General features: G+C 41.8%; 1 protein-coding gene across 1 annotated transcript; it reads right to left on the bottom strand.

Annotated features, from left to right (window-relative positions):
* Positions 1 to 226: 226 nt before the first annotated feature.
* Positions 227 to 20,775, bottom strand: LOC146693304 (UDP-sugar transporter protein SLC35A5-like). Its single transcript, XM_085479114.1, has 3 exons — positions 19,782 to 20,775; positions 1,721 to 1,989; positions 227 to 1,097 (listed from the first exon to the last, which is right to left on the bottom strand). The coding sequence occupies exons 1-3, from the start codon at positions 19,867 to 19,869 to the stop codon at positions 1,029 to 1,031; spliced, it is 426 nt and encodes a 141-aa protein (XP_085335240.1). The 5' UTR covers positions 19,870 to 20,775; the 3' UTR covers positions 227 to 1,028.
* Positions 20,776 to 26,065: the final 5,290 nt, after the last annotated feature.

Below are 26,065 nucleotides of genomic sequence, written 5' to 3'. Positions count from 1 at the left end.
TGGATCTGTATAATGTTAGTGGGTGTGGAACACTGTTATTCAGCAGGTGGGTAAAATATCTAAGAGTTGGCTTAAAGGAACTGATAGGGAGCTAAAACAGCTATCAAGCATGTGCAAAGTAATAGAAGAAAAACATGGAGTTAGAGCAGCTAGTACCCTTTAGGTCTTCCTCCAGAAAACCTCAGTATTTAAATAAATGCACAAATTTATGACAAGACATCAGCGATTGTATTAAATTGCATTACTTGCACAGAAGTAAAACAACTTGCCATTTATTTTACAAGAAAATGCATTTACACGTGAGGATTTTAATGGCACAAACAACAATCTTTAGACAATGTTATTTTACAGTTTAACAAGAAAATATTCAAGCCCCAAGTAAGAGAGGCAGGGAGTTTGTGGTGCTGACAGAAAGTCAGGCATTAGTGGCAATTATGTCAATACCACTTATTCTGGCTCAGAAAATAAACAAATAAAAAAAATAAACTGCCTCTTCCACAGTACAATACAAACTGAATTCATCATAGTGTGGATAAAGATTCAAAATCACCACAATTTCAAACAAATCTATTATCAAAACAATCCTGAAACTGCAGTTTCTGGTCCTTAGACGTCCAGCACCAGCAAGCAGTCAAATAGCAGCATGTACAACAGGAATCATGTAAAGAAATACACTGTCCATAAAAGGAATCCATAATGAATCCAAAAGTATCACTTATTTTCCAACAAACAGCGTTGCTGGTACTTTCCCCCATATGAATGACAGCAGTCATCCACAGACAGGCACGTTTCCAAAATATACACATTTCGCTAATTCTGTTATTAAACACTTTGTTTTTAATTCTAGGAGTCTATCATATAATCTATCAACAGTATCTTTCACCGTTTACCTGCTTATCACTGTTCAAATAAATGCTTTCACAGACAATCTGTGACCATGTTCCATCCAGTCAATTGTCCAGTTCGATATCAGCAGCAGGAAAGATGCAGAGTATCCTCTGGATACTTGGGAGTGAGCTCTGTCATTACTACAAGGACTCTTCATCAGAAACACTGTCTGCATTTACCTTTGTCAGGAGATCGAGCTCCTCACTGTCCTGCAACACAAAAAAGAGACAAGGCATCAGAATGAATGAACAAGTGATCAAATCCAGTGGACAAATCTGCAGACATTGAGGCACTGTGCACATCTTTTTTCTGTTTTCAGAAAGTGGAGGGCAGTATTTACTCCCCGAAAAACACCGGGGAAGTACCGTGCATTTTAAAGCCACGGCTGCCAATGGAGAGGGTATTTTTGTTAGTGCTCTCGCAAAGAAACAAACACCTGAAACCTGGCATTTCACCTGAATTACAGGGTTTCTTCAATACAGAACAGGACGCTGGGGATGAAAAGAATTCCAGGATAGTATCCCCACAGACTACTGTATTGTTAAATAGCTTCTTCCATCAAAAAACACTTGACTACTAAAGGAATTCTATGACGTAAGGCTCCAGCATGAGCCTGGATGCTATTTTCATAGCTGGGAATCAGGTTTCCTCTTGCACTCAAGAAATGACATTACAGAGAAACAAGAGCCAAGTTTCCTGCAGAGCACTTGGTATGTGGGCGGGAGTAGAGGAAGTGGATATACATCGGGGTTAGGTGAGCGAAGTTGTGTGAGGAAAAGGAGTGTGTGGGCTTGTGTGCGTGACTACTGAGGATTTGTGGTTTGTCTCCTACCCCTCTTGACCTCTCAAACACCTCCCCGTTGATGACCCGTAGTTTCTCCCGCTGCAGGCTATATTCCAGGTCCTTGGGCCAGCTGGCATTGTAGATAAAGATGGCCAGCAGGACCGTGGGTGCCTGGAGGAAGAAGTCCAGCGAAGGGTGGAAGTCAAAGAGGAAGAGGGAGAGGCCTGTGACCAGAACAGTAGTGAACTGGCCAGTCAGCACATGGAACATGTTGTCTCTGAATTTTAAGATGAAGGCCACGGATAAGCCCAGGGCAGCTAGGGAGAACACAGAAGATTATGAGTTCTTCAAATGCATACTAGAGATAGATAAATGAACTAGTCCAGTTAATAACAAATTACACCCAGCAGCTGGATTAGTGTAACTTAGCACTGATGCCAGAAGCAGGACCAAATACCCACCAGGCTCTGTTGAAAGGCATAAAACAACTCAAGTACCAGCAGCTTACAAGATCACAAGTTAAGATGATTTTGTCTGTAGACGACAGAAATTGTACAAAGTAGTGGTTTTGCATGCTACAGTCTTTTGGAGCCCCCACCCCAACCCCTCCTCTATTTACGCCAGCTTTCATCTGATTGGCTGCCCCTACATCTGAGCTTCTACAAACAGAACCAGGTGCTGCACCACTTCCTCTGCTTATCAATTTGACAGACTTCCTTCAACCCAGCCATGCCTTCCAGCTCATCCTGGAGGACACAGTATTCCCCAAGCCCGCTGAGACCTCCTCCCAGTAGGACATGGCCAAAAACATCTCACCTACCAAGGAGTCCAGGAGGAATCCTGGTTAGATACCTCAACTGTCTTCTTTTGATGAACATATTTTCTCTTCCTCAAGCAACTTATATAATCCACATGGACATGTTTGCATATAATTCAAAGCAGCAAACTAATTAAATTAAATTAAATTAAATTAGAGTGGACATCTCCAGCAACAGAAATGACAGTAGGAGATCTCAGTTCAATCAACATCACACTTATGCCTGCTTGATATTCATCTTCCAGTCATATGCTGTATAAAACAGTATTCAAATGTCCCTCTGATGTGAGAATGATGCACTACAGTGCTGACTGAAGTTATCAATCTTGTGATAGGCAGAAACACCAAAAGTTAAAAATGGAACAGTCAGGTCACTAAACTGCTGAGACTGGAGTGGGGCTGGTGGAAACTGTGGCAGACCAGGGCACTGAAACATAGACAGACGGTTCTTTTGCAATGAAAACCATAAACACCCATGCTCCCGGTAGGTTTCCGCTGTGTCAGCTGTTTACATTATAGGTGCTTATGCAGTAACCATGGTAACCACGGACTCTGAGCGGCTGGATCGACGGAGGTCAGACAACAATTTTACATATATGATCTTCAAACAGGACACAGCCATTATCCGTCCTGGCCTCATATCAAATGTGAACGCAGACTGAGTCTATGTTTGACGTTTGCTTTATATCTAATCTTCCTCTCAAACATTTAAACAGTAGCGAGTCTGCAGCTGAGGGAACACAAACTCAAATTGTCGGAACAGGTTTGCTCGTTTCTTGCGTGTATTCATTTGGTGATTTATTAAATGTGTAACTGTTATTCTAATCTGCTGCTGAGTCTCTTACACTGATGAAAATGCAGAAAACACAGATCACGAACACCTGTTCAACCAATCACTTTCATTCCACTTTGATCTGCGACAAACTGACGGTTCATCTCTGTTACAGTGTTGCGTTAGACTGCTATATTTTTTTTGTTCTTTATGCTGTAGATTTTCACGTCTCTGGAATAGTTGGCAGTAATAAGGATGATCTTCTGTAAAATCATATTGATATGACCCATGACATATTCGTAGATGTCAGTTAGACTAGTCAGCTGGGAAACTGTTAACTCATAGAGCTGAAGATATCGTGGATATGCTGACCTCGCTCTGTGGTGTACAGGTCCGTTTACCCTCATGATTACTATTCACAATAAAAATATTAGCCGAACATCATGAAGTCTGTATGTGTTTCATAGTGTCGAACAACCTTTGTACAGTTAAAGCCAGCAGTTACTACATGACGGAAACACCAACATTATCTCATTTATACGTTTATACGCAGGTCACGCTGATTACTGAACAAAAACCCAAAGATCAGCTCTTAATCAAATTTATTTGCTCTCTCTCCTCCTTAAACATGTTTTTAATGTTAGTTATAATTCAGAATTGGCGACTGAACATCAGGAAATAAAACCCCGATAAATATAACCTCAGTAAAAGAAGTCAGTGTCAGCGGGGGTTATTACAGCTGTGTACCGGGGCCTGCGCTTTGTCAGTGGTAATAACAACTTGATTGCTTGCGAGGCAAACGGGTCTATCCTGGGCAGACATCTCCAAAATCATCGAAGCACTTTTGCAAAGAGGCTGTATCTTGACAAACCGACCAGACATATGAAGATTAAATCACTACATTCTCGCTAAAAAAAATATTAAAACGGTATTTGGTGGCACACAAACAGGGTTTTTCAAAGTTCAGTTCTGTGAGTTTCCACATGCTGGTTGTTGTGTGCTAAAAACAATGGCCACCAGGCCAAAGCAATGGTTTTGACTCGATCAGTGTTAACCCCGCCTCCTGAGTTTGATGGGTGAGGTTGACAGATAAAATTATTTCATGGTGAGACCTGAAGGAGTCAACTGTGCCAAAATGAATTAATTAAATACACAATTAAATAATTATTTAAATGTGGCAATAATTAATTAAAATGTGAAATAAATAAATAAATAAATAAATAATTAAATGTGTCAATAATTAATTAATTACATTTGTTGTAAATATTTATGTAATTAATTATTTCCGATAATTAATTAATTTGTGCATGTAAATGGAGAGTCCTCTTCACACACTGAGCTTAATTATGGAGTTCCACAGGGTTCAGTGCTAGGACCAATTCTGTTTACATTATACATGCTTCCCAGCAAGAGCAGCAGTCATCAGGAACAGAGGAGCTTTTAGACAGAACGCTCTTCCAGTGTAGCAGTAACAATGTGTGCCCTGATTCCCTTGGTAAGAGTTTTGATTGTTTGGACTTCTTTCATATATAATCATTTACTCCATCATGAACAAAACATATTTAATTTGTACCATAAACAGATGGTGAGCCCAGGTCAGGGTGAGGGTGCCGGTAGTGCCGGAGCCACAATAAGAGAAACTAAACAGGATTTGAAAAAGGAGGTGGAGCATCTACAAAAAGTGACATACCAGTTGCGCAAGAGAAAAGTATGTAATGTATGTTCTTGCACTTGTTTTTAGTGTTTTCACTGACCACTGGCCACGGAAAAGGTCAAAATTGTCCTCGGTTTCAATGCCTTGACCAAAATATGTATTCTTTTACATCAGATGGTCAGCTCATCTGAAATATGCAAGGAGTAAAGGTATTAAAGGTAAATGAGTTTAAATACCTGGGGTCATTTTAAGCAAATTGACTTCCATGTCTCCTCAGAAATATTAATATTTAGGTCATTTCTCCAAGATTATAACTTAGAAACTGATGTTTCTGGGGAGGCAGAGACAATCCAGTTATAGAATGTTGAAATTAAGCCTTTGTTACCACTTTTTTCCCCTCCACCATTAACTCCTCTAAATTAGTTAACTGGGGAAGGTTGGGAGACTGATTTTGCATGGAAGAAATGAAGCTTCAAATCTGTAAATGCTTAAAGAAGTGTTTTTGGAGGATTTGAAATTTTGAGGCTAAATCCTCAAATGGAACCATTATTCCATCACAAAAAAGATCACCCACTTTCCTAACACCTTTATCTGCCACATTTCCTGGTGCAAATAAGGCATTTTCCCCAAATAGGACTAAAATGAGAGAGATTATTCTTAATATTCAAAATTTCTTTTATTGTAAACCAAACTTCAATCATATTTCGGACTATAGGATTATTTGTTTCTTTCTTTAATTGTTTTGGCTGTGCAGAGTATAAGTACAAGTTTAATGGCATTTTAAGAGAATTTGCTTCCATGAAAAATAAAACATTATTGTCCTTAGATGAATAGCCAGATAGTACCAGTAAAAGTTGGGGCATTTCAACCCCCCTGTATCAAAGGCAAGATACAACAAAGACAAACAAATGCGGGGATGCTTCTTGTTCCAAATAAACTCTCTGATTAATGACGCTAGTTTGGTAAACAATCCAGCAGGAGGAGCCAGTGGGACATTCTGAAACATATACAAGAGTTTAGGTAATACATTTATTTTAAGAACACTTATAGATAGTGGTAAACTTATCCAACGCTCCAGATCTTTGGAAATTTTCTGTAGAATTGTATTATATTTAAGTACCACCACATCTTTTATTTTAATGCCTAGATGAGTGAATTCAGAATTAACAGTAAAGCCCTTGTTTAAGTAACATTAATGATGATTTTGTTACATTTACTTTATACCCTGAGAAGGCCCCAAACTGGTCTATTAAATCCTTTACAGCAGACACAGAAGTTTTTAGTTGCTTTAAAAATAATATGACATCATCAGCAAATAACGCAATTCTATGCTCCTTTCTACCAATCTTAACACCTTGTATTTGTCCACTGGTTCTAACCGCTATTGCCAGAGGTTCAATAGCTAAAGGGAATAAAAGTGGAGATAATGGTGAATCCTGCGGGCACCCTCATTGTTGCATTCTGAATTATATAGCGTTTCATAAAAAACTTTAAATGCATTGTTTATCTCGATTGGGTCTATTATGATATTTCCATTTGAAGTTTCAAGTTTGGTAATTGCCCTTTCAGATTGCTGCTGTTTTATACGCTAAGCCAGGAGTTTGCTGGGTTTTTCACCTTGGTCATAGGATTGTTACTTTAATCTCAATAAATGTACAGCTGCTTTTTCGCTTGTCATTTCGTTATATTGCGTTCTCAATAGTAATAATTCTTTGACATTGTCCTCCTTATTCTGGCCTGATTGAAAGCTGGTCTCTTCTAACATTTTTATTTTTTTATTCCAGATATTTTATCTTTTGGTTTCGTTCTCTTGTTTTCTTACTAGTATAGCTTATAATTTGCCCTCTTAAGTATGCCTTGAAGGCGTCCCATCTCACACTTGCCGATGTTTGATTTGAATTGTGCTCAAAGTATTCATTAATTTGCTTGCCTAAAACTCAAGAAACTGTTTGTCTTGCATCCACTTCAATTGAAACCTCCATTCAATTCGAGTTTTAATCAGTTTTGACTCTATGAAAGTCAAAGTAACGGCTGCATGGTCAGATATTATTATTTCCTTATACTGTATACTATATCTTTTGTATAAGGAGCCAGCTCAGTTGATACCAAAAAGTAGTCTATTCTGGAATACACTTTGTGTGTACCTGACCAGCAAGAATATTGTAATTTGGTTGGATTTTGATCGCGCCATATGTCGGTTATATTGAACTCCTTCATAAATTGTTTGATCACCTTTAGTGTTCTATTGTAAGTGTTATCCATGCCTGACGATTTATCCTTCTGTGGGTTCAAAGCAAATTGCAATCCCCAGCAATTATACATTTACCTTGTAAATCTGAAATTTTAAGAAATAAATTGCTATAAAAATGTGGATTATCTTCATTTGGGCCATAAGTATTAATTAAATTGAGTCTAGTAGATAGTAGGTTACCTTGTAGTATTAAAAACAAAACGTCCATTAGAATCTTGACGCACATGCTCAACATGAAAAGGTATGGATTTGTGTATCATTATCATAACGCCCCTAGAATTGGAGGAGTAAGGAGGTGATAAAATTTGACCTGGCCATCTGTGTTTGATTCTATTTGTCTCACTGCCTAGCATATGAGTTTCTTGTAGAAACACAATTTTGGCTTTCAATTTCTTGATCCTACTAATGGCTTGTTTTATTTTTACTAACTTGGGTTTCAACCCAGCCCACGACCACCACTGCGACTACTACAACAACCAGAGCAACTACAACGACAACCAGAAAACCCACCACAAAAAGGCCGCTGATCCATACTACTACAACCGCAGAGAGGGAACGGTACCCACCGAAAACCCGGAGATAACCGCACTTTTCATTGGAGCTTTTCAAATGAAATAGCTGTTTAGCAGCCAACATAACTCATTTCACCATCATTTTTTGTGTGTACAAAGAAAAGTTTACCACGACACCAGCTCAAGACCAAATCATTCTCACAATGTTTGAATCAGTGAAGAAAATGAAAAATAATATCTGCTTTTGTGCGCTGGTGTTGACTAACGAGTATGAAGACAAGTATGAGCCTAGCAAGCCAACAGCAAGCAATCCAGAGGAGTCAGAAGTCATCACTGTTATCACTCCTACCAGGAAGGGAAAGCACGATAAGCATGACAAGAAGAAGAAACCGAATGACAAGGGTGCCAAGAAAGCCGACAGAAGAGGAAAGCCAGGAAAGGAGGGAAAGATTGGGGGAAAGAAAAATGGAAAGAAGGCGTCAAAGTGGACTATCCAAAGCCCACTAAAAAGCCAACGCCACCACCAAAGGGTGCCCTTGCCTCCTTTCTGGATTACTTTGAAAACAGGAGGCGGCTGCTGGTGAGACGTAATAGCATGACATAATATTGACAGTTCATAAGAGGCTCTTTCACCTGGCAAAACTCCAGGCTTCGAGCTTTGGCCAGAGGGAAATGTCAGTACTCAGAGCACCATCGCTAAGTGTGAGGACAGGTTTAACATTTTGGCCAAAGTGCTTATTTGATTTCTTGCCAAAATACAGATGAATTCAAATGTCAGACTATGGGCATCTGGAACAGTTGCTTATTAGCCTATTATATTTCAAACACAGCCACTTCCTGATAAGCAGATAGCATGGACTTCTCTGCACCCAGCCAAAAAATGGCTCCAACAGATGAAGCATGATATGTGATTTAATTTCTGATTTAGCATTACCTCAGTAATTAATTGATGTTGCCTCCTTTCTGTAATAATCTAAATATCTCCTCAGTAATTAACTGAGTTTTCTGTCAAATACAACTATCAGCCAGCTTTATGCTAAGCTAACTGGCCAATAGCTGTAACTTAATATATTTCCCAAACAAACTCGAGAATGGGATCAATCTCTTCATCCTACTTGCAGCAAGGAAGCAAATAAGCAAAATTCCCTAAAATCTCAAACAGTTTCTTTAAAGAAAGACATCAGCACTACAGTAATGAATGCAGCTATAAGAGAAATTAAAAGACACAGCCATCAGTGATCCAACAGACGTGCCTGCCAAACTCATTAGTCAAACATGAAATTAGTGCTTTTTTTTCTGGACTTCAAATTTTGATCAACTGGATAGGTTTCGAGTTGGGAAGTTGAGCATTACACCATTCTGAATCACTGAGCAGCTGGCAGTGTGGAGCAGAAGGAAGTGACCTAAAGTTGGTGCGGCTCCAATAAGGAAAGACTTTGTTTTCCAAGACAGAGTACTGAAATGTTCTAAAGACTCACATCAGGACAAATAATTTATTGTTGATTAATTTTAAACTAGTCAACAAACAGGTAAGCACCTCTGTACAATTTATTGTACAGTGTCACTTTGTGATGGCATGCCACACATGGTAAGCTCCACACCTCACCACCCGCTGTTCACTTTAGTTTAATTTACAGTCACTACTTTAAAATATTCTACTTATTGTTCAATATCGTTTCTTTATTAAATGTATTCATTTTTCCATCACACCTTCCAATGTTTATATGGCGTGCACACATATTAACCTTGCAAGGTCAAAGTTCTGTTTTATGTTATATTAATACATCTTTCTTTGTTTGAGTTACCTGGGGGTTGGTGTCTCCTCCTGTCTGGCAAAAGGTGTGGCAAAGGGCTGGGAGACCTCAAGCACTACTGACAGCCTAATTGGATTGCACCACATGCTTCATTGCCTGGGGGGTGTTTCATGTTTGTTTAAATGTTTTGTATTAGTTGGTTATATGGCAGCCATCTTATTTTCCCCCGTGTGTGTCATTTGGTTTAGCTAAACCAGTATTTAAGTCCCCCTGTGTGTCATTTCAGCAGGTCAGTTTGTCATATGTTTGTTTGAGGTTCTGTTAATTATTATCTTGAGTTTATTGAGCTGACCTCTTTTATTGGTCTGCCTGTTTAAGTTTTGGCTTTGTTAAATATATATTTTCATATTTTTGGGTCAATAAAACCCATTTTTTGAATTAAAACCACCTGTGTCCTTTATGCTTTACTGCTTGGTCCCTGACAATTGGTGGCAGCAGTGGGATCATCCAGTATTGGACACAGGTAGTGATGGGCAGATGAAGCCTCATGAAGCACTGAAGCTTTTCATCCAATTGGTTCACCCCAACGCGAAGCTTCTTGAAGCTTCTTTTGCTCTAGCAGGACACCTACTGGACGTAAAAATATTAGTTGGCATGAATTTGAAGAGTGTGGCATTTTGCACACAGCCTGTAAATGTCAACAACAAAAGGAGTGTGTAAAACATCTATATTGTAGTGATGGCAGTATACTGTGTATATTTATGCTGGCAGTATGGAAAATGATTATTTGCGGCAAAGTTCGAACCGCTTCCTGAACCAGTCACGTGGTACAGCCGGGCAGCGAGGCTTCGGACGTCATCATTTTCAGCTCCTCCCATAAATGAAGCAAGCCTCGATACGCGCTTCGCGGAAACGCCCCCTCCATTACTCGACACACGCTTCGAAGCCTCGATACAGAACGTCACATCACTAGACACAGGTCTTTTTTTTTTTTCTTTCTTCTGTTTTCCCCATGAGGAAGAAGAATGCATCGTGGTGGCAAGAATGAAAAGAAAAAGGGATCTGCTCAGCAAACCTGCGAAGAGGAGGAAAATGGAGCCTCAGGAGTCACTGAAGTTGTGGAGAGAGTGGAAAAGGAGCCTACTTTGTCTGATCTAGTCAATATGCTACATGCTCACATGGAACAACAGGATGTCCGGGATGCAAAACAGAGTGAGTTAAATGCACGACAAGAACAGCGATTTAAAGCCTTTCAACATCAGTTTAGACTTCTGCAGTCAGAAATCCAAGTCAGAACATCACCATCAGATTCTGCAGAAGCTCGCTCTGAATCATTAGAGTTTGATATTCATCCTTCTTCCTCTGCTCAGCAGGCCCAGGCTGAACCAGTTATGACTAATTCCAATCCAGCCATTTCACCAGCATTTCAGTTTCCCCTACAAATAGAGGGCAGATTGGAAAGATTAACTGAAGCTGATGATATTGAACATTTCCTGATCACATTTGAACGTATGGCTACAGCTTATCGATGGCAGAAATCAGATTGGGTTTTTCATTTGATACCCTTGCTTACTGGTAAAGCTAGAGGTGCCTATGTTCACATGGACATTGATGATTCATTAGACTATGATAAAGTGAAATCAGCTATTCTGCCAAAATATGACATTAACCCTGAAACATATAGGCAAAGATTCAGATCCCTGGACGTTCAACCAGATGAAAGCCCTCGTGAGCTATATGCGAGACTGAAGGAGCTTTATGGGAAATGGATCCAGCCAAAGGGTAAAACTATTCATGACATTGGTGAAACTATAATCTTGGAGCAGTTTCTCAGAATGTTATCTCCTGAGCTTCAGGTTTGGATCAGAGAACACAACCCTGGTTCAGCAATGGAAGCGGCTCGGTTAGCTGATGTTTTTGTTGCTGCCAGAAAGAAGGGGCAAGCATGGAGCCATAATGCATGGAAGGCATCGAGGGACACCCGGAAGATATCTCAGCAAAACCATCTGGATTCAGCAAATACAAGCACCAGTAAGACCTCTCAGTCTATCACTAGACCACCAAAGGCCTCTGGTAAGAAGCTCATTTGTTATCTTTGTGGATTAGAGGGCCATACAAAACCTATGTGCCCAAGAAATTCTGCTAAAATGGTGCAAATGTGCTTTGCCCCTCGTTCTAATGCTGATCCTGAGCAGGAGAGTGACAAATCCATCAAAATGAGTCAGATTGAAGTGAATGGGGTTCTACTCAATGCCCTTCTTGACTCTGGCAGTTCTCGGTCTCTTATTCACTCAGATTTTGCCCCACCTAATATTGTTCGCACCAGTGATACAATTTCAATCTGTTTTGTCCATGGAGATGAGAAAAGATATCCGACAGCTGACATCTACATTAAAGTTCAGGACCAGATGTATCTGCTGAATGTGGGTGTTGTGAACAGTTTGCCTTACTCTGTCGTGTTAGGGCGTGACCTTCCTGTGCTTTTTGATTTGTTGGAGTCTGAGCAGACTGAGGAGTGTAATGTAGCTGTTACCAGAGCTCAGGCTAAGCAAGTCAGTACCCACTCTGAGATCCTGAGTGCCCTGCCTTTTTTTTAATGAGGAGTTTGAGACAACTGTGGTGAAGCCACGGAAGACCCGCAGACAAAGAAGGCAGGAGAAATTCAAATTTTCACCTGTGGATACACTAACAGACGCCGAGCCAACACCGTCACCCCTAGGGTTTAATATTCCAACTGAAATTGCTGAACTCCAAAAATCTGATCAATCTTTAATATCTCTTTTCCGGAAGGCCAAAGAAACGGAAGCTGGAGTGGAGCAGGTTCTTAACAGTGAGTACATCTTGCAAAATGACATTCTCTATCGTCAGCAGGGGTCTGTGCTGCAGCTGGTGGTTCCCCAGAAGGTTAGAAACGCCATTCTCACCTTAGGGCATTCTATTCCGTGGGCTGGCCACCTTGGTAAACACAAGACCACAGCTCGCATCAAACATCATTTCTACTGGCCAGGGGCCCGTTCTTCGTACCTCGCTAAGTAAGTTAGCTGGATTTGATTGTTGACGATTTCGCGTGATCTTGGATCGTTCGGTTCCCTGAAGCTCATCCGGGACTTGCTGTCATAGCAACAGAGCCGTAAGCGTAAACCTGCTCGGGAGCAGGTTTACTTTATGTAAACAGGATTAGCTCGCGGCCACTCGGGTATGTCCGCTTCATGTATACGAAAGCAACAGCGATATTCCACCACTGTTTCACCATAAATAAATAACATCAATGTAACTAAAGATAATGCAGCACTTGATCCTTGTATTGATGTCACACAGATACATACAGGTCATTTCCTACAAAAGGGAAATGTACTATTAACATTCTATTACATGTATGTGATTATTACAGATGTAATTCATATTTCAGAGTAGTAATTGTAAATTACTTCGTGTAATCAAGATGAGAGACCACGGCTATAAAAGCGAAGGTGGATTTGGGAAGCCTGTCGCAGCCATGTCCTGTCTGTTTACGCGAGCCACCCATTGCGGAAGGTGCAAATTAATAAGGAGAGTCCTCAGTATCCAGCGCATATTGCGGGACAGACAGGATCCTTTAGCTCAGCGCGACAGTGTGCTCATTGAGAGATATCAATTTTCCCGTGAGGGTATTATTTAACCAACTTGTTGACGAGGGGGTGCAGGACCACCACCTGTCTTTTGTTGCTCTGCCCTTTTCTTGGTTGCTGTTATGAACAAACAAACAGATTATTTCAGGGTCAAGAGACGAAAAGCAATATAAGTGATAAACATTACCGTTCTGTAGAATATTCTTATATTTCACTTTTACTTGTACCCATGTTCTAGTGGGTCCTGTTGTGGCTCTAATGTGAAAGGGGATATAATATAATATAATATAGTGTAATATAATAAATCTACCCTGCCGCCTACTGGTGTTGGCCAGAGGGGCCGATGGCGCGATATGGCAGCCTGGCTTCTGTCAGTCTGTCCCAGGGCAGCTGTGGCTACAACTGTAACTGCCTCCACCAGTGTGTGAATGTGAGAGTGAATGAATAGTGGTATTGTCATGCGCTTTGGGTGCCTTGAAAAGCGCTATATCAATCCACTCCATTATTATTGTTATTATTAAATTACTTACGAGTTTGATTTGTCAGTAACTTTCTGCCAGCCCTCTCTCCTTGCTTTTGCAGCCTTTGCAGTGTTCCCTTGCGTTCTGATTAAACTCCTGAAATCCCTCACTCAGGAGTTCTTGCTCTGCTGCCGAAAAATACCGATCGCTCTCCTTCGACATTTTCGCCGACCAATCAGAGGGTCGCCGATCAATGTTTCTACTATCGATGCGTAGCCCCTTTTACGACACCCAGTGATGTCACATTACTTCATCCAGCTGTACTAATCGTCAACAGCAGGTGTGTTCGGAGAACCGGATTAGCGAGCTCACGGTTAGCGCGATGATTTGATCTTGGATGTGTCATTTGATCTTGGATGTAGTAAGCGACGTACGAAGAACGGGCCCCTGGTCTTAGCAAAGATGTGGCTCAGTTTTGTAAAAGTTGCCCACAGTGTCAGATAACATCTGCTAAAATCCCCCATAGAGCTCCACTCCAACCTCTCCCTGTCATCGGCACTCCTTTTGAGCGTCTTGGAATGGATGAATAGGGCCTGTTGAGAGGAGCAAAGCAGGAAATCGTTACATGCTTGTTGTAACAGATTATGCCACAAAATATCCTGAGGTGTTCCCTTTAAAATCTATAAAGGCCAAGCCCATTGCATTTTGTTTAGTGCAGTTCTTTGCACGAGAAATACTAACTGATCAAGGCACTAACTTCATGTCTACTTTGTTAAAGCAAGTTTATCAGTTGTTGGGTATCCGGAGTCTGAGAACTTCACCATACCACCCTCAAACTGATGGGCTGACAGAACGGTTTAACCAGACATTGAAACAGATGCTCAGGAAGTTTGTCAACGACAGTGGTAACGATTGGGATCAATGGCTGCCATATCTACTCTTTGCTTATAGAGAAGTCCCCCAAGCCTCCACAGGTTTTTCACCTTTTGAGCTGTTGTATGGTTATGAGGTTTGCGGCCCTCTAACTCTGTTAAAGGAGATCTGGGAGGGAGACAAGGCGGAGGAGGGACCCAAGAACATTTTGTCTTATGTCATTCAGATGAGAGAACGGTTGGAGAAAATGAGTGAACTTGCTCAATCACATATGGTGGAGGCCCAGCAGCAGCAGAAGTCTTGGTATGATAAATCTGCTCGTCAGCGTGCGTTTGAGCCAGGACAAAAGGTGCTCGTGCTCCTCCCCAGTGACAACAACAAATTGTTGGCAAAGTGGCAGGGGCCATTTGAAGTCATGAGGAAGCTGGGACCCACCACATATGAGGTGTCCACCCCAGGGCAGTTGCGCTCAAGCAAGGTCTTGCATATAAACCTTCTGAAGGAGTGGGTGGAGCGTATTGAACACAAGGCAGATGCAATGCTCATACGGCGAGTGCCTGAAGAAGATGAAGCAGATGAGCAATATCTACCACCTGCTGGCTCTCTGGATTATGATCTCAGCCATCTCCCAGAGGACAAGCAGCAGCAGGTGAGAGAAATGTGTAAATCAGCAGTCTTTCAAGAGAATCCAGGGAGAACTGACATTGTCGAACATGATATTGTGGTACGAGAAGGTGCCTCTGTGAGACGATTAAGTTACAGGATCCCGGAACGTCTGCTGCCTTCATTGAAGAAGGAAATTGATTTGATGTTATCCCTAGGGATCATCGAAAGATCTAAGAGTGAATGGTGCAACCCTGTGGTCTTGGTACCCAAAAAGGATGAGAGTATGAGGTTCTGCATTGATTTCAGGTACCTGAACTCCATATCCATGTTTGACTCCTACCCGACACCAAGAATTGATGATCTACTTGAACGTCTGGGAAAAGCAAGGTACCTGACCACAATAGATCTGTGTAAGGGTTACTGGCAGGTCCCACTCACTCAACGGTCCAGAGAGTTCACAGCATTCAGAACACCATGGGGGCTTTTCCAATTTACAGTCTTACCATTTGGACTACATGGAGCTCCAGCAAATTTCCAACGGCTGATGGATCAGGTATTACATGACTGCTCTGACTTTGCTGCTGCTTACTTGGATGATATTGTTATCCACAGCAACACCTGGTGTCTCCTCCTGTCTGGCAAAAGGTGTGGCAAAGGGCTGGGAGACCTGAAGTACTACTGACAGCCTAATTGGATTGCACCACATGCTTCATTGCCTGGGAGGTCTTTGACCAACTCCACCATGAAAATCGACCACACATACGCACACACAGATAGGTGTGGGTGTGTTTGTCTCAGGTGTCCAACTCCAGGTTGTGATGGATCAGGCCACATCACTGGAAACTATGCTTCACATCGCAGGTGAGAGTTTGCCTCTCTAATCACATATTCGTTACAGACTACATCTGTTACTCAGTGTATTTATGTCACACTTTGGCAATAATAAAAAAAAAAAAAGTCTGTGTGTAGACTTATTTCCTTGGTCCCTACTGCTTACACAGTCCACCAGTCTCACTAAGACAGAAGCTGACATTGAGTGACAAACATTAAGCTAACAGAATATAATGTTCACATAAACTCACTGTAAATGTACTGAGTCCTTGTAAACTGTTAAAATGCACATTAAACAGAATCAGCCTCACCCATATTAGCTTACATGTTTCAAAATATACAAATGACTTTTTTACTTTTTGAGATCATTCTTTTAAAGAATTTTATTTAGCCTATGTTTAAGCAAAGCTTTGTCTTTTCTGTGTGGTCCACTTTCTTCCTCTGTGCCAGTTTGTCTGGATGCCCCCGAGCCAAGAAAAGTGGAGTCAAATCAACTCCTACCAAGGATGACAAAGAAGATTCTGAGCTGCTCAGGTTGGCAACAATAGCTCATTAGCACTGGGTGTGTGTTTGCCAGATTATAATTTGGTTTACTTTGGCTCAAAAGAAATGTATCATAGATATTAAGTATCAGAAGATGAATTATGATGATTCAGATGAATGATGGAGTTTTAGTTCTTACACCACCTTCAGGGCTGTCACAGGACAGCACACTGACCCTGTGAAGAGGACAATCCATCCATCTTCATCCGCTTTATCCGAGGCCGGGTCGTGGGGGCAGCAGCCTAAGCAAAGAGGCCCAGACCTCCCTCTCCCCAGCCACCTCCTCCAGCTTATCCAGGGGAACACCAAGGCGTTCCCAGGCCAGCCAAGAGATATAATCTCTCCAGCGTGTCCTGGGTCTGCCCCGGGGCCTCCTCCCGGTGGGACATGCCTGGAACACCTCACCCAGGAGGCGCCCAGGGGCATCCTTGTCAGATGCCCGAACCACCTCAGCTGGCTCCTTTCGATGTGGAGCAGTAGCTGCTCTACTCTGAGCCCCTCCCGGATGGCCGAACCTCTCACCCGATCTCTAAGGGAGAGGCCAGCCACCCTTCGGAGGAAGCTCATTTCTGCCGCTTGTATCCGCGATCTCATTCTTTGGGTCACTACCCACAGCTCGTGGCCATAGGTGAGGGTAGGGACGTAGATCGACCGGTAAATTGAGAGCTTCGCTTTTACACTCAGCTCCCTCTTCACCACGACGAACCGGTGCAGCGTCTGCATTACTGCAGCCCCAATCCGTCTGTCGATCTCCGGCTCCCTTCTCCCATCACTCGCGATAATACAAAGAATCTTGAGGTAACGGTTGTTATGATTTAGCACTGTATGATTAAAATTTAATTCAATTGAAAATACCAAGATGTACTGTCCCCACTGCTCTTCTGGGGCTACGTCCACACCTACGCGCGTATTTTTGAAACAGATATTTTCAGTTTTCTTTTTTTTTTTACTTTAAATCCCATCCACACATGCAGTTTTGAAAAATATCTCCATCTACATGTAAACGCAAAAAATAAAGTCAAACGCTGTCAAGAACATGGCAAATCCTAACCGTATAGAAATGTTGGCCAATCAGAAGTCTAGAAGCTTAAACAGGGTTTTGTGCCCTCACAAAACCTTAAGTACTTCTGAAAAGTTTTTGTGTTTTTTCTGGAAACACAGCTAATTTTGTGTTACTTTTCAAGCTTCTGTATCATTTCAAATGTTAAAAAGTAAAGACAGTATTTTGAATTTTGTCTCACTGGCTCTCTTGGCCAGAGTTTATTCAATTAAGAAAGAAACTGAAAATTTTACATTAGTCTGAGTGATTCATAATCATAAGTCACAGTGCTGTGAAATATGGCTAGTGTAGACTCAAAACTCAAAAATGGACAAAATCCATGCAGAATACATGATTTAATTATGTATTCAAACCCAACGACAGCGTTGGCATCAGGATTTGGGTTGTGAAAGTGTCTGTGCTGAATGTAGAAGCCACGTCCAAAGTTCACTCTGACGCCTCTGTCTTTGTAAATGGAGGGACAGTAACTGTGTTTTGATATGTAAGCGTGTAAAAACTGTAGATTGTAAGATTAACAGCAACAGTATTTTGTCTATATCCACCATTGTTGAAATTCATCTCATGTAAACAATAATGTGGCGCACACCTTTGACATTGCGTGACTAAATCTCAGTTTTCCTTGTCCACATGTAAATGCAAAAAATCTCCACCCTGGCAGGAGTTTTTAAAAATCTCAGTTTTCAGTGATCCAAAATGCTGTTTACGTGTGGACAAAAGGTCCAAACACATAGAAAAAGCTGCGTTTTAAAAAAAAAAAAAAAAAGGAAAAAAGAACCATCTACATGTGGACGTAGCCTGGATAGACCTCAACCTTCTAAGCCAGTTCATTAAGAGCGGATACAGATATCGTTTCAGGAGTGAAATGAGTGGAATAACCCTCAGCCACTCCTGTACAAGGATGTCATGAAACTATACACCAGGAGTGAGCAAGACATCAGTTAACTGTAGGTGATCCAAACCAAAGGGATGAAGTTCACAGAAGGTGCGATAGCATACGTGTAGCACAGCTCCAGGTACATAGGTACCCAACAGGCCAATGGGGACCATCATGAAGAAGCAAAAAGGTCAGTCACAGCCAAATATATCTATGCCCAGGATAGAGTCACAGTAAGATCCAAAAAGTAAGAGAGACACATTAAAAACAAGATCAATAGTAGGATTAAGGTTAGAGCTATTAATACATACATACGCTATGCAGATAACACCCAACTTTATCTATCATCCATAACACACACCAATTATTTAAACTGCAGGAAGGTCATAAAGACCTGGATGGCCTCTATTTTTCTGCTTCTAAATTCAGATAAAACTGAGGTTATTGTATTCAGCCCTGAACATTTTAGAAATACTGTATCTAACCAGATTCTTACTCTGGATGGCATTACCTTGGCCTCCAGTAACACTGTGAGGAACATTGGAGTCATTTTTGACCAGGATATGTCCTTCCATACCCATATTAAACAAATATGTAGGACTGCTTTATTTGTACTATATCTCTAAAATTAGAAATATCCTGTCTCAGAGTGATGCTGAAAAACTAATTCATGCATGTTTTACTTCCAGGCTGGACTACTGTAATTCATTATTATCAGGATGTCCTAAAAACTCCCTGAAAAGCCTTCAGTTAATCCAAAATGCTGCAGCAAGAGTACTGACAGGGACTAGAAAGAGAGAGCAGATTTATCCTATATTGGCTCCTCTTCATTGGCTCCTCACATAAAGGTCTTAAATAATCAGGCCCCATCTTATCTTAATGACCTTGTAGTACCATATCACCCATTTAGAGCCTCACCTTGAGGCAACAGTTGTTGCCTCAAGGTGAGGCAATCAGAGGCAATAGGTCTTATGAAGTAATGAGTTCAAATTTGGAATTATAAAAAAAATATTTTCAGAAAAGGTCAGGTGTAATAGTAGTTGTTTACAGGGAGTTGTATTTTTTTTTTTTTTTTTTTTTTTTTTTAAAAAACTGGAACTCTGTCATGGTTTAGTGGTACATTTCAGCCAGTAGGGTTGGAGATCTGGTCTCTTCCAAGTTAGATGTGCCTGGAACATTTCCAAAAGGAGGTGCCCAGGCTCTTTTTCACACGCAGAAACAGCTTTCTTCTGAAATCTTTCTGGATGTCTGAGCTCCCTAACCTTCTTCTAAAGCCGAACCCAGCCATCCTACAGAGAAAACTCTTGTGATGTAGAGGGACTGGTAAATTGAATGCTTTGCCTTTCAGCTCAGCTTCCTCTTCACTATGGCAATCCAGTACAATGCTCACATTACAGTTGATGCCACACCAATCTGCCAGTCCAACCTGTACTCCGTTACTCATTACTCATGAATAAGACACTTGAACTCCCTTGATTAAGGAGGCCTCTCACCTCTGACCCAGAGAGACCATTCCACTCTTTTTCTGGCAAAGAACCATGGCCTCAGACTCTTGGGTGTGCTGACTCTCATCCCAGACATTTCACACTCTGTTGCAAACTGCACCAGTGCATGCTGAAGATTGCGCTCTACTCTTCCACACCCTTCTCAACCTGGAAATGCCTTGCAATCCTGTCAATATAAATCAAGAATGTTAGAGACAAGGGGTTGAATCCAACACCTGCTGAAAACATGCTTAGATTTGTTACATTTGTTTGTTAAATTTGACAGCCCCACAATGTCAGTGTCAATGTTGAGATGCGAGGGTGAATCTCATCCAAACATGGTGCTCACACCCATGATTCTACAATTGCCAAAGCCACAGCCCTTTTGGTGCTCTGATACTGCTCTACTGCTTCACAACACCCCTGGTCCCACTGCCGTGACAGGTACAGATGAGCTGGATTCCTCCGAATTGGTCCTGAACATGGCCCATTATGACTTTATTTACCCCACCCTCCCCTGGGATGGGACTCACTCACTCACTCACTCACTGCACAGATTTCCAATAACATTGTGGGCACTGAAGTCTCTATAGAGAAACATTGCACCCAACCACAGTGCTTGCACCCATGGGTGGTGGATCCACAGGGTGGCAAAACTATGTTATTTTTGTGTGCTGTGCCCGAACAGGCCCCATGGACCCAGGGCTGGATCCAATGGTGGGCCACAATTTAAGGTTAACCAGCCCCAAGAACTCAGTTCCATGAGGGTTTTTTGAATTGTTCTTTGACAAATAATAAAGGTGGCCATGCAAAATATTTACAATAAAGCTCATTTGAAATGTACAAATTCTATTTTTGCTGTATTTTCATGTATGTTTGTACATTTAAATAAAAACCTATTTTCCATTTCCCTGGCAAAATCTGAAAAAGTGAGGGGTTGCTCAAGGTGTGTGTGTGTGTGTGTCTCCCTTCTCATCCATGTCCACTATTTCAGCCTTGTGTGAGAATGTAAGAGCTCTTGATCCTCATCAGCTGCTTCTCTCAGTCTGTCAGGTTGTCCCAGAGCATCAGCCAACAAGAAAAGAGCCAAGTTCCCTGGAGATGAGTATATCACTGCAAAGTTCAGAGCCAGTGATGGTAAGAAACCCTGATTATGCTGCCCTCACGACACGTGACCCTGTGAGGTTAGACAGCTAGCGAACAAATAGAAGAGGTCTTCCACACAAGGCTTGACTTTCTTGTTTTTATTGAAGATCCTTTTAAAGCCTTATGTCTCTCAAGGCTTCTCCTTGCTATTTCTTATTTGTAACTGAAACACAGAAAATAAAAATAAGTTGCTAGCTAATACACATCTTAATAACAACTTGCCGATTAGCCTAGCTTAACATGTACATTACATCAGCATACAGTTCGCTCCATGTAAACACATATAACGACTGTCTCTACACATGTCAATACTCACAAAGACGAACGTTTTCCGAGGTGCGAACGTGTAGAGCACTCTTAGTGTGAACATGAACTAGTCCCTATTTAATAACTGCCGGAGCACTTTTCACGACATCATAAACGAAAGGGTACATCAAAGATAGGTTAGTGAACAGGACGCTCCCTCGCTCCATTTCCGCACATAGGATACAAAGATCTCTTGTGGAAATGATGTCTCACTCTGAGCTTATTTATCACTCTGCTTATGTGGCTCAATCAGCACACACACCAACCGCTGACCTTTGACTCAAGGGCATAACACTGATGTTTCCTCTCTGCTCAAAATTATGCCTGTGTTACATTTGTTTTTCCTCCTATACTTCCCAATGAGAGTTACATTTTATTTATATAGCACTAAAGCAAAACAACAGTTGCCCCAAGGTACTTTATATTGTAAAACCACTACTATAACAGAGAGAAAACCCCAACAATCAGATTACAATTAGATAGTTTAAATGCTGAGTGTAATCCAAATAACAGGCTACCAACGCAGGACTATTAGTTGTCTTCACATTCATTTTGCTAATAGTGAATTTCTGATCTTGCTCAGTGCTGGACAATGATGAAGATATCAAGCAGCTCAATAAGGAAATCAACGAGCTGAATGAGTCCAACTCAGAGATGGAGGCCGACATGATAAACCTGCACACTCAGGTGAGTGCAGCTTTTCAGTCACTGCACAGCCAGCAGGACCCCATGTTCTATTCCAGATATTGCCATGTGACATTACACCCAGATGTGGTGTATTCCGACGCAGCTACCAACACTGGTAAAACATTCAACTCCATAACAACCAAGGAAACATAATTTATACAGTCCAAGTTCTTAAAAAGTTGAGCCACTGTGTAAAATATTAAAAAAAAAATAGGAATATCTGCAAATTTTACAGACCCGAACACAGAAAGCATATCAGATGTTTAAGCTGAGACATTTTACTATGTAAAGGCTGGAAAAGCAATTATTACTAAAAAGAAAAGAAAAGAAAAGAACAGCTGGAGGAACATTTTGCACTTAATTTGAATAGTTGGCCACAGGTTGGTAACATGACTGTGTGTAATCAGAGCATCTTAGAGACAGAGTGTCACCTTGTGCAAAAATCTGTTTTCAATTATGAAACAATTCCAGAATAATGTTCCTCTGTGTAAAATTGCAAATCTTTCAATATGTCATCATCTATATGTGAAAGACTGACCAACACAGCATTCTGTAACTGTTTGGTTACTGTTCTGTAACTATTGAGAGCATCCTCACTGGATTGAGAGCATCCTCACTGGATGCATCACCACCTGGTATGGCAACAGCACCGCCTACAACTGCAAAGCGCTCCAGCGAGTAGTGCGGTGCTCTGAACAGATAATTGGAGGTGAGCTTCCCTCCCTCCAAGACATCTACAGGAAGCGCTGCCTGAGGAAAGCGGGGAGGATCAGTTACAGGTGATAGGTCGTCATCTCTAGCGAGGGGGCAGCGCCTCAGTGTGTCAGTTTGAGCTCTCAGGTAGACACAGCAGCTGTAATGGGAAAAAAAAAATGCCTTCATTGATTTTAGTTTCCATGGAAACTAAGAAAATCAGAGTCAGCCTCCAAAGCTCTCAAATTTTCTGCTGCTATGAATCACACTCACCCCTAACCTGCACAGGTGAGAGTTTTGTCACTCCTTCTGAGGCTTAATAAAACGCCAGCGAATCCCAGAAAAGATTTCAAGGTCTTCAAGTTGGTTGGAATTGGCCAGGATTTCAAGGTGGCAACCTTTTCTGGGTCTGTCTCAACACCATTTTCTGAAACAATGTGGCCCAAGTATCGGACAGATGTCTGAAAGAATTAGCATTTTTCTGGAGAAAGTTTTAACCCAAATTCTTTCAAGCGATTCAACACTCTCAGCAAACGGTCTTCGTGCTCCTCAAGAGTGTTGGAGAATATGATCAAATCATCCAAAAACACCAGGACCTCTTTCAAGTGCAAGTCTCCCATGCACTTCTCCATGAGTCTTTGGAACGTTGAAGGTGCGTTAGTAACTCCTTGAGGCATTCGGTTGAACTCCCCAAACCCGATTGGTGTTACAAAAGCGGTTTTGGCTTTATCAGCTTCATCCATCTCTATCTGATAATAACCAGATTTGAGATCAAGCACAGAGAACCATTTCGATCCAGTGAGTGCTGTAAACGATTCCTCCAAGTTGGGCAATGCGTACGCATCCTTAATCGTTTGCAGGTTGAGTTTGCGGTACTCAATACATAGTCAAATGTCTCCATTTTTCTTCTTGACAACCACTATTGGTGATGAAAATGCTGCCGCTCCTGGGCCTGGTGCAAATTCTCTCAAAATGATCACCCCAAAGTATGCAGCTTTGCTCACAAGTCCAGGACATACTGAATCTCATTTTTAGCGGGACTCAGACCTTCCTCCCAGTTTTATTTGATTAGGTTGAGCAGCCCTGTAGCTTTCTGCAGAACAGTAACTTGAAGGGAGAAAATTCCATGGAGGCCCACAATCAGAGGGTCTAACCAGCGATCCCAACTATGTTCATTCTCATAAATGAACTTACAAATCATGGATTTTACAGACTGAAATGACCTGAAACAGCAGCACCTGCACCACTCTCTTTGCAGTGCACAGTGGCACTACTTCTGGGTATCACGTTGCATAAACCACTAGAACTAAGACAAAATGATAACTGCATCCAGTGAAATGGCCAGATCCATGCCAACAGGCTCAAACGGGACCTCCATTTATGGCAGTGGACGCAAAGACACTCCCCTGTGCAAGTGTCACAACTCACTCAATAAAGACTTGACTCCTTACGAGGATGCTGTATGTCCCTCAGGGACCGGGGAGGGTGCCGGAGCCCCAGTGATGCGGAACACCTGTCACACCTCAATCAGCAGACACTCCCACTTCAGGTGTCCTGGCTGCACTCACTCCCAGCACTCCTGCCCTGGTGCCCGTGCCATGGCTCAGAAACAGTGCCATTCGCTTCAGGACCCTCGGGGACAGAAAAAATGTTTTTTTTTCTCAGTACTCAGTGCCAGCTATGACGCCGTTTAAAATGCAGAAGGTTGCAGGGCCCTCCCATGGCTCGCTCATCCAATTATTTTCAACTCCTGTCACAAAGTCAAAGAAGAAGTGCAGACCACCCTAATTCATCACCTTGCTGCCAAGTGATTTCTTATGTTTATCTGTTCTGTGCCAATCCTTGTCACAGTTTTTACTTGTATACTAATCCCACTATGCATTTTGATGTCTTTAAAGCATAATCAAGCAAACAAGCGACAGAATGCTTTGGAGACCTTAACTTTTATAAAAATACAGTTTTGCTAATGTCCACTACACTGCCAACCTTGAAATCTTGACAAGGCTTTGTTTTTGTTTTTTTTAAATGAATCCATGCAGAATTCACTTATATGACCGTTGGGAAAACAATGGAATGTCTTGCCTTATCAAGACTTCTTTTTTCCGAGAGGTAAATTTACCAAAGCCTGCGTTGTTACTTCTGTCCTATTTTGGTTTATGAGTAATGTTGGTGAATGAGCTGAATACTACACTAGTTCACTCTGTTGTGTATATGGGTGTCCAGGTATTTGTATTCCTCCACCACATCACATTGGAGTATAGAGTGTGTTATACTTTTGTCACGATAATAGACACTGTAGCCGATTTGTATCTACAGGTATCAGAAAGAAGCCATAACCAAGGTACGTGGATTATTTCTTTTTATAACTTCAGGACATTACAGGTCTGCTAGTTATGTGACATACAATGCTGTTATGTCACACCCTCTGGTATTAAGTTCTAAATTCATGTAAGACTTCCAGAGTACTCTGATGACACTGAGAAGGGCCAGTTTAATAGTAAATGTTACATGGACTGATTCTTACATAGCGCTTTTCTACTCTCCCAGAGTACTCAAAGCGCTTTATACAACATGACACAAGCATGGCATCAAGTTTACTATAGGTCTTTACCAGGTTTGCAAACACAGTAGCTGGTATTTTGGCCCATTCCTCCATGCAGATCTTCTCGAGAGCAGTGATGTTTTGGGGCTGTCGCCGAGCAACACGGACTTTCAACTCCCGCCACAGATTTTCTATGGGGTTGAGGTCTGGAGACTGGCTAGGCCACTCCAGGACTTTCAAATGCTTCTTACGGAGCCACTCCTTTGTTGCCCGGGCGGTGTGTTTTGGATCATTGTCATGTTGGAAGACCCAGCCTCGTTTCATCTTCAAAGTTCTCACTGATGGAAGGAGGTTTTGGCTCAAAATCTCACGATACATGGCCCCATTCATTCTGTCCTTAACACGGATCAGTCGTCCTGTCCCCTTGGCAGAAAAACAGCCCCATTGCATGATGTTTCCACCCCCATGCTTCACAGTAGGTATGGTGTTCTTGGGATGCAACTCAGTATTCTTCGTCCTCCAAACACGACGAGTTGAGTTTATACCAAAAAGTTCTACTTTGGTTTCATCTGACCACATGACATTCTCCCAATCCTCTGCTGTATCATCCATGTGCTCTCTGGCAAACTTCAGACGGGTCTGGACATGCACTGGCTTCAGCAGCGGAACATGTCTGGCACTGCGGGATTTGATTCCCTGCCGTTGTAGTGTGTTACTGATGGTGACCTTTGTTACTTTGGTCCCAGCTCTCTGCAGGTCATTCACCAGGTCCCCCCGTGTGGTTCTGGGATCTTTGCTCACCGTTCTCATGATCATTTTGACCCCACGGGATGAGATCTTGCGTGGAGCCCCAGATCGTGGGAGATTATCAGTGGTCTTGTATGTCTTCCATTTTCTGATGATTGCTCCCACAGTTGAT

Source organism: Copadichromis virginalis, linkage group LG14 (genome assembly GCF_057382275.1).
Source record: "Copadichromis virginalis isolate Kocher_CV1m ecotype Utaka linkage group LG14, C_Virginalis_male_GT1.1, whole genome shotgun sequence".
NCBI classification, from domain to species: Eukaryota; Metazoa; Chordata; class Actinopteri; order Cichliformes; family Cichlidae; genus Copadichromis; species Copadichromis virginalis.
The sequence above is the reverse complement of the archived record's forward strand: the minus strand, read 5'-3'. Positions and strand labels throughout refer to the sequence as shown.